Here is a 12,528-nt window from a genome sequence, read left to right on the forward strand (position 1 = left end):
GTGCCGTCAGAATGAGAGTCCAAACAGCTGAAAAAACTCAGCTGAAAATTTCTCTCCTGATTCAGACCAGACCATTTTTTCACTGGAGGAATTGTTATTATGGATTATGGTCTCATATTTTAGCCAGAAACAATGTTTTGAACTTAAAAACGTATTGATGATAGATTTGTTTCTTACAAACACACAGCTTTTGGCTTCAGAAGACATTAATTGATGGACTGGAGTGGTGTGGATTACTTGTGGATTATTGTGATGTTTTTATCAGCTGTTTGGACTCTCATTCTGACGGCACCCATTCACTGCAGAGCATCCATTGCTGAGACACTGATGCAATGCTGCATTTCTCCAAATCTGATGAAGAAACAAACTCATCTGCATCTTGGATGACCTGAGGGTGAGGACATTTTCATTTTGGGGTGAACTATTCCTTTAACAAGCAGACACACACACATAAAAAGTTAGCTTACTGTGCACAATATGCAAACTGCAGTAATAGTACGAGTAGTACTGGCAGGCCATTTCAAACATACCGCTTGTGGCTCATCATCAGAACATTTCAAGTCTTCAACACAGAAAACACACAATTTCTTCTGAATTGAAAGTGTTTTTAGCTGACCCAGTCTGAAGGGACCCACTGCGGCTCGATGTCCAGTTTGTCAATGAGTCTCAGCAGCTCAGAGACGCTCTTCTCCTGCTCAGTGTTTGTGATGACCGCATCGAACAAGTGACCGTAGCTGTGCTTCATCTCACGCACTTTCTCCAAGGTCTCTCTCACATCCTCAGGCTGCGCAAAGGAAACATGATAATTATTGTTTTGTCAATTGCTCAAAGAGAAATCTGGTGGCAATTATGTTGCTTGTGTTCTCAAAAACCTAATTCATACATAATTAAAAATGTATAATGAACAAATATATACATTTATTTATATACAGTATAAATATATATGTACTATTTACTAAATATTTTTACTATACATGTATATATATATATATATGTGACCCTGGACCACAAAACCAGTCATAAGGGTCCATTTCTCAAAATTGAGATTTATGCATCATCTGAAAGCTGAATAAATAAGCTTTCCATTGATGTATGGTAACAAAGAGTGAAAAACTGAAGGGGGTCTGAATACTTTCCGTACCCACTGTATATATATAGTTGACTGCTAGTGTAAATGATCTAAAGGAAAAATGTGTATCTTGAAGACCATGTGTTTCTTCACTCCTCTGGTCAGCAGGGTGGAGAATCGCTCCTGAGGAGGAGGAGGAGGAGGAGGAGAAGGCCTGATGAAGATGATGTATGGTTTCAGATCTGAGGAACACAGCACTCGCAGGGACTGAGAAATACAAAACACAAATAACCAAATGAAATGTAAACCAGAGACACAAATTCAAAACAAGCTCAGAAAAAAAAACAATCTAAATGTACTTAATATATAGTAATGTTCACTGTCTAATAGTATGAGACAGATCTGTTTTTCAAACCAAAGCTAATCTGCAACAAATACCAAAATCCTATGAATTAATATCACAAAAACATGTCAAGGTCATAACAAAGATGATTTTCCTGGCAATTAAATACATTACCCTACAAATTTGCATTACTGCATGTCCTGTTGTTTTAGGCTTTCTGATTATTTTTATTTTTTGTTATTAGACTTAAGAGGTTCAACTTTTATTTTTGCATTATATTACAGTCAGTGCCAGAAATGAATGGGGTTTAGGGCAAAAAATTCTAATATGATGTAATAAATCCCACTGTTTTTAATTTGTAAAACCTGATTCTCAGATTTCTGTTCTAGATCACAGATGTTTTAACATATTAATTCAACTTCAAGTATTTGACATAAATTCCAAAAAATGTCTTCTTTTTTTTTCTAAAGATTTTCTAGATCATCTTGTGCCTCAATATAACTTTTTATTGCAGATGAAACATCCAGCATTACATAAAACAAAAGTCTCATCTTTTATAGCACCATTTAGTTTTTTTTTTGCAGGTTATTATACCTCAAATAGCAGATAGCAATCTTAACTTTAAATTCCTACAATCAAATGTTGTGAAAATACCTACCTGGTAGGTTTTCCTAAATTCCTAGAATACTCAACTAGACTACTATCATTTCTGTGCCACTAACATCACCAAACACATATGCAAAAAGAATGATTGTTTACAACTTTGTCATAGATAACTAAAACTAAAAATGTAAAAAAATAAAATAAAAAAATACAACATTTTTGTTACTTGAAATAAATGTTAACTGAAATAAAATATTTGAGAACATTTAACCTTTTTTCAGTCTACATTTCTCATTTTCAGTTTGACTTAATAATAAAAAAAAAATAATTAAATAAAAAAAATTTAAATTGGGGGGTGCAATAAAAACAGAATTACTAAAACTTTAAAAATGGAAAATATAACAATAAAACCTAATCCAAAATATTAATGAAAAATTATAACAATCTCAATGGTACTTATCAAACAGGTTTCCTGACATTATTGAGTCAGTGTTGTTGTGTTGGGCTCATTGAGATCCTCAAACTGATCAATTATTCGATAACTCCATGTTACACCTTCCACAGAAATCAACATACTTACAAGTTGATCTCATTGAACTAAGATACGACTAAGTATGTATTTAACATACAAAAAAGACACGCTTCATCTTTGTGTAAACATTTCTTTTTATGATGAATATTGAATTTCAGCAGTGCCCATAGGCGGAGGATGAACCAACTCCAGGGTAAGGCTAAAAGCAGCCAAATGTATTAAACATCATAAACCCGTCTTTTTAGGCAAGAACCAGACATGGGTGTCATGTAGGCTAAAAAAATGTTTAATAGGACTGAATTTGTATTTAACGTGATTACAATTTAATAAAAACGTTAGAAATTGATAGATTATATAACGTTTTACATATACTGTATAACTTGCTTTCATTGTATGTAATTATGCAAGTATCATTATAAAAGGATGCAAGTGATTAACTTGTTAAATTTCTCATTTAAAAATCTAGTGTTTAATCATGTCTAAATATTTATTCAAATGAAGAACTTAAAAATAATTAAGCGGGTATGACCTGCAATATTCTAGATATATTTAGTAATGAGCCATACAGGTGCCTAGTGGGTAAACCATGGCATTACAAATGAAAAAGATTTTTTTCTGACCACAAAATTACTTTAATTTGCCTCTGCTTAGGAATTTAAAACCCTTTTCTCTATTTTAACCTTAAATACTACACTAATTGTAATATAAGTAGTAGAAATATTAGAAAAAAACATTTTAAGTCATTAATGGACCATAATTATTGCACAAATAGCATTTAGTACCAAAAGATTTCCTCAAAATATTAAATAAATATTATTGAACTAAAATATACAACACTTATTTAACTGAAAAATAGTTGAGCTGTATGGTCACATTATAAGTACTAAGCAATAGGCCTACCTGAGGGTTAAGAAAACCAGAATAAAGATGATACTGTAAATGCCATCGACGTAATAATCAATGCATAATATGCTGTAATGTTTAGCAAAAAATTGCTGCAAATACCTGTATAATGAAGCTGTTGTCTATCCTACTTTAACCCATTCAACTGTATTGTGCGCTGGTTTGTTTAGAGAGCTCCATGAACCACGTGACCGTGCGGCGACACCTGCGAGATCAAAGCTTGTTGCAACTCTGTTTTTCAATGGCTCTGGCTTTAACTGAAGCGCTACATTTTACGATTTACACCACATTAAGTGCGCTAAAACTGTATTTTTTTGTTTGAATTTAGTATTAAAACTTACAAAATTTGAACTTTGTTTCACATCGCAAGCAGGGTTGCCAATTTGGCGTGAGATTTACATGAGCAGAGTGAGAGCGTGAGACTGGAAGCTCACGCCAAATGCGTGAGAGTTGGCAACCCTGCATTTACATCTGCGCTTTGTTTATGATCAGAGAATTCGCAAGAGTCCGGAATTCAGTCAGCGAACGCGTGCGCACTCTACAAAACTGATCTGTTTCAACGATGACTCATCTGAACGCTTCTGATTGGCCATTGCATTCCTAAGCTCAACAGAATTGTGTGTGATTGGTTCAAATGCGCAACACTGTAAAAACGCCTAAAATGAAATACGGTGCAACATGAACAGATCGACAATCGCCGCAATCGACACTGTCTATTCATATTCACTTTGCTAGCAACAGGCGTAATAGATTTCATTTATTTGTGCAGGGCATTTTTGCCCCAATTGTCCCCGTGGCCAGGGGAAGGCTAAGCCTTCCCCAGCCTTACACATGCTCCGCCTATGGCAGTGCCCTTATTTGATTTTATTTGAAAGGCACCTGATAAAAATGTACACCAAGAAGCGAACAGAAAACACGAGACTATATCAGTTGTAGTTGTATTTAATAGAGTCGTAACTATACAGATAACAAGTTCATACAAAATGAAAAATGGGCATAAAAGGCCTCAAAAAACCAAAACATGCAACATATCTACAAATCTTCCAGGTGATAATCCATGTGCCATTTCTTGAAGCAGTTACGTGATGACACGAAGCACAACGCCACCTTGCAGTGGGAGCAGTATATGGGAGTCTTGACTTTATTTCCTTGCAGTTTGCACATGACACAAACTCGCCTCCCATGCGTAGCATCAGAACCGAAATACTCCGGATAGCATCGCTCCGTCTGGGCAGGTGAGGCTGGGGGAGACGACTCCGTGTCGGACGGAGTTTCATTCATTTCAGTAGGGGTTGAAGGCACGTGTGCCGACTTACTTGTGGAGACCGGCGTGGCGGATGTTGAGGGATCTTTGACAGCAAAGGGATTCTTACCTCTGCCGGCACGTGCAAGTTCAGAAACAAGAGTTTCCCTAAACAATTTATGGTTGAGAGGAACCTTGCTCTGAGCTTTGGCCAATTCTTGGTGAAGGATGAAACTGTTGACTACTGCGATGTCAAGAAAATGAAAGAAGAAGGTCTTGTACCATTTTGTGGTTTTGTGGAGGACGTTATAATGCTCTATGAGGGAATCCGAGAGATCAACGCCTCCCATGTATTTGCTGTAGTCCTTCACAGCGGATGGAACAGGAATTAGACGTGTTCTCCAAACCCCATCGGAACCCTTGGCGTTCCTGGTGACTGTATCCCCCGTGAATGCCTTGTGAATCGAGGAACACATGAGGACTTCTCTCGCATCCATCCATTTGACGAACAGAAGAGGACCTTGTCGACACCAACGGATGGATCCTAATTCAGATCTTCCGCTCAGATCGCTGACCTTCGGTAAACTGGAGGCATGGCGCAACGTGCCACAAGCGAGGATGCCGTTCTGCAATAAATCCAAGAAAAGTGTCGGGCTGGTGTAGAAATTGTCCATGTATAACATATAACCCTTGCCGAGGACCTTGTGATCCAGTAGTCTCATTACCGAATCGTACCCGGCACCTTTCCCCGACGACGTTGAAGTCTTTCCTTCATACACGAAGAAATTCCAGGTGTACCCACAGGACGAATCGGCAAGAACGAAGAGTTTGTAGCCCCATTTAATTGGTTTGTCATTCATATATCTCTTGAGTCCAATCCTAGCTTTGGTAGCAACCATTCTCTCGTCTACCAGAATCTCTCTGTTGGGATGAAAGTGTTTCCTACACGCCGAAAGAACGTCTGTGTACAGAGGCTTGATTTTGAGCAGCCGGTCATAACCTGTGGTGCCTTTCTTCTTATTGTTCTCCTCGTCCTCTTGAGGATCACAGAGGTGAAGATTCCAGGAGATGGCCTGAAATCTTGCTCGGGACATGATGGATTGCGGGTACGAGAAATTGTACATTCGTTTTCTCGCCCAGTAGTCTGCAATTGACTTCGCCTTCACCAGTCCCATGTAGACAACTAACGCCACATACGAGTAGAACTCGGCTATGGTTAGAGGTACCCAGACGAACTTCTTTCCAGCTTTCACTCTCTTTTCGGCATTGCTGTTGGTGTTTCGGACGATTGTCTTGACTGCAGAGTTGGGTAAAAAGAGTTGGAACAACTGTAAGGGTGTATACGTTCTGTCCGTCGTGAGTTGTGGACCTGGAGGTCGCTTGGGAGAGAAATTCGGTAGTAGCGGTTCCTCATCCTCATTGGTGATGTCAAGCCACTTATCTGGCTTACTGTCAACTTTCGTCCAAGGTAAATCCAAGGCAGATGATGACTTGCCTCTGGTTTGTCTTGGTGAATAAGGAGTTGCGACGAGCTTCAGTTTCTCTTTGGTCGAAGCAGGTTGCGGCATAGCTTCAGATGTGGAAGCAGGTTCGGGATTGGGTTCAGAATTGATGGAGATTGAGGGATTGGGAGCGGGATCCAAACTTGATGCTGGAATGGGATCAGCGGAGGGATCGGAGATGGTTATGGGAGTGGAATCAGCAGCTGGTAATGAATTTGGGAGGGTTGTAGGAGCAGGAGCAGGGGTTGGTTTAAGTATAAGGTTGGGTTTTAAAGCATGCTTCCGGGGCCGGCCTCTCTTTCGTGGTAATGTGGGTGCTGGACTAGGGATGGGCGCGGGAGTGGAATTATGGTTGGTCGTGGGAGGGGCTTCAGGGGCGGGATAAGTGAAGGCTTCAAAAGTGGGTGTGGGCGTGGCTTTAGAAGCAGGTTCAGATGTGGATATAGAGAGTTTGTCTATCGGTCCTGATGATGTGGGTGTAGGGGGGTTGCCTATTCTTGGCGACTGAGCTGATGCAGGTGATTTTGAACGATCCGGACTTTCCAGAAGAGGGTTCCAATCGTCACCAGAATCAAGACTGAAATACAAAACAAACACACTTTATATGCATGAATTCAGTGGCCACAATAACAACAACTGAAAACTAGTAATTAGTATCTGGGTCAACCCTATAAAGCCTTACATGAAATAATAGTTAAAAAATAAAAAACTATTGAACCTTCAGACAAAATTAATAAATAAACAAGTTTGCATGTGTTTTAGTTGAGTATCACATTTGATACATCAGGCTTTTATTGCTCATACAGTATGATATAGGATAATATATAGGACTTGTACTCCAGGAGGAAAAAACACCTCAAATCTATTCAGAGACCAAAAACTGAACAAGAATATGCATTTTGGTGCAGGTTCTGATATTTATAAGGCTTTTTAAGACCTTTTTAGGACACAAAGAAATACAAATTCATACTGTATGTTAGAGCAGTGCAATGCTGACAAAAAATTATATTTCCATATGTTTGGGGATTTTGTTGATTAGACAACAAACAATTAGACAACATTTTGCGGAGCAAGTTTTTTAATGCATTCACTACATATATATATAATGCTATGAGGCTGTTTTTATTAAATATTTAATTGAAATTTAAAGGTACCAGCACTTTAAATAAAAAGTAAAACTGCCAGTAGATGGTGGCAAGTCACTGTGTTATGAGTGAATTAATAATTAAACTGATTTGTTCAAAACACTAATTAATTCAAGAACAAAGCACTGCTGTGTTGCTCAGAGATGCACAACTGTTCTGCTTATCTGCTGTGGTTTCATTTGGAAAGTTTCCTTTCTCAAAATTGATTAAAAATACATTGAATATATACTGAATTTATAGTATTTATTTATTGGTTGTTTATTGAACTGTTAAATCAACATCACATTTGCAATCGTGCTAATATTTAGGAAAAGCACTTTTGCACATGAAAGAACAAGCTCGCAAAATCACAATACATAATTTTTCAAAGATTATTTAAATTAAACAGAAGCGTGCCAAATGCTACGTATGTAAACAAGACTACATACAATAACAACACTGAGTTGCACTAAACTGCTATATTTTTAGATTTTAGACCTTAACTCAAAACTTAATGCCTATCAGAAAAGAACACACATATTTAAGACATTTTAATCAAATTTCAGATTTTTTAGACTTTCTAACGACTCACGGGAATCCTTTATGATCAAAGCTCTGTATTTTTTATTGTGGAGAACAATATATACAATACAATCCAATACAATGATGACTGAGAGATTAAAAAAAATAAAATAAATGTTCGTCAAAAGCCTGATGATCATATTTGATACGCACATTTGAACTCGATATTTCTAAAAAGGATATATGGATAATCAAGTAAATCTAAGCAGCTTCAGTCCAAGTGTTTATCTTCAAATATTATTGACATAACCCTTTCAAGAATCTTCAAGTTTTTTTTTTTATATATAAATAAGAGAAATAGGAACAGAAAGCAATTGCTTTCATTGTATAGAATTTTATTTTGTATTAAAAAAAAAGTGACTATGGCTGTTCACACAACGTTGCTGCATTCTACTCGATGGATGCTTTTGACCACTGTGACCATGTCTTGCATCTTTAGCAAACAAGTTCAATGTATCACGAGACCTTTATATTAGATGCAAAAAAAATTCTGTGTTAATAAACTGGAATGACAAAAATCTACAATAAATGCAAGACTTCCTTACTCACTCTTCTTCCCACAGTTCCTCTTCCCTCCCCGAATCACTGATCTCGTCGCTGTCGCCATCAAGGTCACTGTTGATGTCGCTGTCGCTGTCGGCCCAAGGCCTGATGGGTGCAGGATTAGGGTTGTAATCAGATGTGAATAGAGCGGTCAATTGTTCATCGATGGTTGTGGGAGTGGGTTGAGAGGTGGGCACATGATCAGAAGTGGCTATGGGTGCAAGTTCAGGCAGAGGACTAGGGGTAGTTTCTGAGCTGTGCTTCAAGGGTCTGTCTGTCCGTGGAGGTGTTGTGGATTGAGGGATCGGAGATGAGAGTCGTTGCCTCTTTGCATTCTGTGATTCTGAACGCTCTAGGCTTTCTTTATTTGTAATAGGCCATTCTTCAATAGCATCCACACTGTAACACAAACCAAAGATGCTTCATTATGCATGCATGTCGCACAATTTACACTACCGTTCAAAAGTTTGGGTTTAGTGAGTTTTTTTAATGTTTTTAAAAGAAGTCTCTTATGCTCACAAGGTTGCATTTGTTTAGCAAAAATTGATATTGTGAATATTAAATTTTAAAATAGCTGTTTTCTACTGAACTATCTTTTAAAATGTAAATTATTGCTTTGATCAAAGCTGAATTTTCAGCATCATTAGCTTCAGTGTCTAATGATCCTTCAGAAATCATTCTAATATGCTGATTTAATGCTCAATTAATACAATTATTTTCATTATTATGTGATTATTATTAATTATTATTACATTGTTTTGTTTGACAAATAAATATTTTGTAGCATTATAAATGTTTTTACTGTCACTTTTGATGAATTGTGTCCTTGCTTAATAAAATATTAGTTTCTAAAAAAAAAAAAAAAAAATCAAAGGCAAAGGCAAAACAAAGAGAAAAAAATCATTAATCGAATGATTGAAATGTGTCCAGGTAACATTACTATGGAAGTCCCGAAAAAATTAAAATAAAATAAGAAATGTAACGGCAACTGTTTATCTCTCAATTCAGACATTTTCTTACAATTCTGAGTTTACAACTCATAATTATTACTTTTTGTTTTTCTCTCAGAGTTGTTAGAAAAATTCAAAATTTCAAGATATAAACTCGCAATTTTTAACTCACAGTTCTGAGAAAAAAGCCCAAATTGTGAAATATAAACTCACAAATTTATAAATATAAACTTGCAAATATTTGTGGCATGGGAAAAAAAAAAAAAAAGAAGAAATTGCAAGATGTAAACTCAGAATTATGAGAAGTCAGAATTCTGAGATAAATATGCAGAATTCTAAGAAAAATTCCAAATAGTGAGATTTTTGTTTTTTTTTGTGGCAGAAACAGGGTTCAATACATTATACTGTAAACCAAATGTAAAAAAATAAATGGAAATTCTTTTACTCATGCATTTACTCACTTCTCTTCCCATGGTTCCTCTTCCTTCACCGCCTTGATCTCGTTGGTGTCGCCGTCTAACAGAAGCCCTGTTGATGTTGGTGTACAGACGAATGTGGCTATCGGTGCTTGATGGGAGGCGGCTGTGGAATTCGGGCTGAGTTTAAAAGTGGAAGCGGGATTAGAGATGAGTATAGGTGTAGAATTAGGGTTCAGTTTAATGGAGGAGGAGGCATTGGTAAGGGTTATAGGAGTGAAATTAGAGCTAAGTGTAAAGGTGGATGTGGAATGTGGGCCGAATTTAATGGAGGAATTAGGGATCAGCGTGGCATAAAGAGGGGGTTTAGGCACTATCGCGGGATACGGGCTGGGTTTGGGAAAGAGTTTGGCTTTAGATTTGTCTTTAGGCGGTCTGCCTCTCCGTCGAGGTAAAGAGATGGCTGGGTTTTTTTTCGGCGTGTGGGCCATTGCTGGTGCTGCTGGGGAGGGTTTCAAAGCATTTTTAGGTGGCCGTCCTCTCCGGCGTGGTAAAGACGATGAAGGCGAGGAGGATGAGTTCCTCTTTAGTTTTGAGCGCCTGAGAGGCTCCCATTCTTCAGAAGAATCAATACTGTAACATATAATGAATACACTTAATTGTTATATCACATTAAAGAGGTTTATTGTTATTCATTACACTTTAGGCAAAGGAAAGCATTAAAACCACAGGGAAAAAAACAGATTCATGAATGCAAACGATACATGCAAAAAATACATTGACTACAGTGCCTGCAAGACTGCTTTGCTATTCTTTGCCGTCTCATTTGATATTAATTCTGCTCAACACGTTTCATAATGAAGCGCTGCACTGTTTTCATTTACACACGAACCGCTCACAATCCAGTGTTTTCAGCGTCTCAGTTCACAGGAAATGCTGCTCTACATAAACTCATCACTAAATTTGCTCGGAGTTTGGGTCGCTTATAATGTGCATTTAAGAACCATATTCCCAAACTTTCAATGAGAATTGCTTATAAACGTGCTGTTGACAATAAAAGCGAAACTTTACCGGCTCCCTGCTGTTGTACCGACAAACTAAACATTTGAAAATTAAGACATCCATAAATATTAGTACGGTAATTTTACAGTTATACTGTGAAATAAAATAAATTTTATTATATATATATATTTTTTTTATTACAGTGAAATATTACAATAGCAGCACCATTCCTTATTTTGTTTATTTTTTATTATAATCATTATCATTATTATTTTATAGTCATATTGATATATGAATCACAAAAAAACTTACTTTAATTAGAAAATGCTCCCTGTCTGGCAATAATTTTAATTTATCATAAAAGAAGAGAATGCATTCTGCTGATTATCTGCACTATGTCTGGCATGGGGGAAAAAAGGGTCAAAGTTTGACTTGTTAACAATGCTATAACCATACCATTTGGCGGCAAGAATCACCTTTCCTCTTAAAAAGCTGTGCATTTTTTGCAAACAGCATATACATGCACAGTTCCCATAGCAGATTGTTGTTTTTGTTGCATAGCAACGATGCTTCACCAGTGTCAGACCCTTTTGTCGACTATAATTAATAGAGAAACTGACTGCTTTCTCCATGTATTATAGACTTTCTTGGGCACAGATGATCACTGCATCTTGTCCCAATTATACATAGTTGCCTGTATAAGCATAGCAGTTTTTAACAGTTTGAAATGGGGTGCATCTTTTTTTTTTTTTTTTTTTTAGAATATCCAATAGCCTTTAGTTTATGTCACAATATTTAGAGGACTGGACATTCCTATACATTTAATTGGAGCAAAATATGGATACGCCCCTGAGTGCAAGATGACGTCATTCCGATTTTTGCCCATTTCGCAGACGAGAAAAACTGTTGCGACGTGAAAGCAGACCCTTTTATTTATACATTTAGAACCACATATATGCGAAATACCACTGAAAATATTTATTTCAGTGCACTCTTGTTAGTGCTGTCTTGACTCTTGCTCCTTGTCTTTTTGTTTGATTTGATAATGTAAAAAAAAATAAATAAATTAAATAAAAACTGCTGTTTGTTTTTTACTGCTCTTTTTCATAATGCTGTATATAAGAAAAACTGCTTAAGTTAAGTGACAATTGTAGAATGTAGTTGTGTAGTGCATCATATTTGCACAGCTTGTTGTATACATTTGACCATTTTAATAAACAAATATATAATTTCCTTTATTTCTTATTTTGTCTGGTCACGTGATTTCTGAATTGCACTCTTTTATTGCACATTGCATATTAATTACTTTACAGATCTTTTCAGATCTTATTTTATATTTATATCACATACGGCACACCAATTCCATGCATGTTGTACTTGGTAATTGCAATTATGAGTTCTTACTCCATCTTACCCTGGGATGCAGACACAGCAAACAGATTTTTCCTGAGTTGACAACCTGTCCGACTGAATCCGTGTTTGTGCCGTACAGGTTCTGTTCAAACTCGCCCGACTCGGTGAACTTCACACACAGCGGGCTAGAGTGAGCGGAGGGCGGGGGGCTAAAGAACGGCGCGGCCGGTGGATTCGACGAAGGAGCGGACGGCAGGCTTGCGGCAACCACATGTGACGACCCCCGGCTGGACTCAAACAAAGTAGTTTCGCTTTCACAACGAAACACACAGCGCCTTCACGACATGGCGGCGGCGGCAGCAA

The 12,528-nt window shown here is 37.2% G+C and overlaps 2 protein-coding genes across 2 annotated transcripts in view; both read right to left on the reverse strand.

The window, feature by feature from the left end:
* Positions 1-417: 417 nt before the first annotated feature.
* LOC107704059 (MAGUK p55 subfamily member 5-A-like) overlaps positions 418-12,528 on the reverse strand; it is a 29,034-nt gene continuing 16,923 nt past the window's right edge. The window contains exons 13-15 of the mRNA XM_016506901.1: positions 12,227-12,374; positions 1,208-1,336; positions 418-784 (exon numbers count right to left, since the gene is read on the reverse strand). Of these exons, the coding sequence (XP_016362387.1) occupies positions 608-784; positions 1,208-1,336; positions 12,227-12,374 (454 nt within the window). The 3' untranslated portion in view covers positions 418-607. The remainder of the gene's footprint in view (positions 785-1,207; positions 1,337-12,226; positions 12,375-12,528) is intronic.
* On the reverse strand, positions 4,278-8,592 carry LOC107704058 (piggyBac transposable element-derived protein 4-like). Its single transcript, XM_016506899.1, has 2 exons — positions 8,447-8,592; positions 4,278-6,772 (listed from the first exon to the last, which is right to left on the reverse strand). The coding sequence occupies exons 1-2, from the start codon at positions 8,506-8,508 to the stop codon at positions 4,483-4,485; spliced, it is 2,352 nt and encodes a 783-aa protein (XP_016362385.1). The 5' UTR covers positions 8,509-8,592; the 3' UTR covers positions 4,278-4,482.

This window comes from Sinocyclocheilus anshuiensis, unplaced genomic scaffold (genome assembly GCF_001515605.1).
Source record: "Sinocyclocheilus anshuiensis isolate Anshui unplaced genomic scaffold, SAMN03320099.WGS_v1.1 scaffold534, whole genome shotgun sequence".
Taxonomy (NCBI): Eukaryota; Metazoa; Chordata; class Actinopteri; order Cypriniformes; family Cyprinidae; genus Sinocyclocheilus; species Sinocyclocheilus anshuiensis.

What these genes read in the sequence shown, in the direction of transcription:
- LOC107704058 (XM_016506899.1), bottom strand. Translation starts at nt 8,508, where the DNA reads ATGGCGACAGCGACGAGATCAGTGATTCGGGGAGGGAAGAGGAACTGT. An exon ending in AACTGTGGGAAGAAGAGTGA is followed by an intron (nt 6,773 to 8,446) that starts GTAAGGAAGTCT and finishes TTTGTATTTCAG; the next exon opens with TCTTGATTCTGGTGACGATT.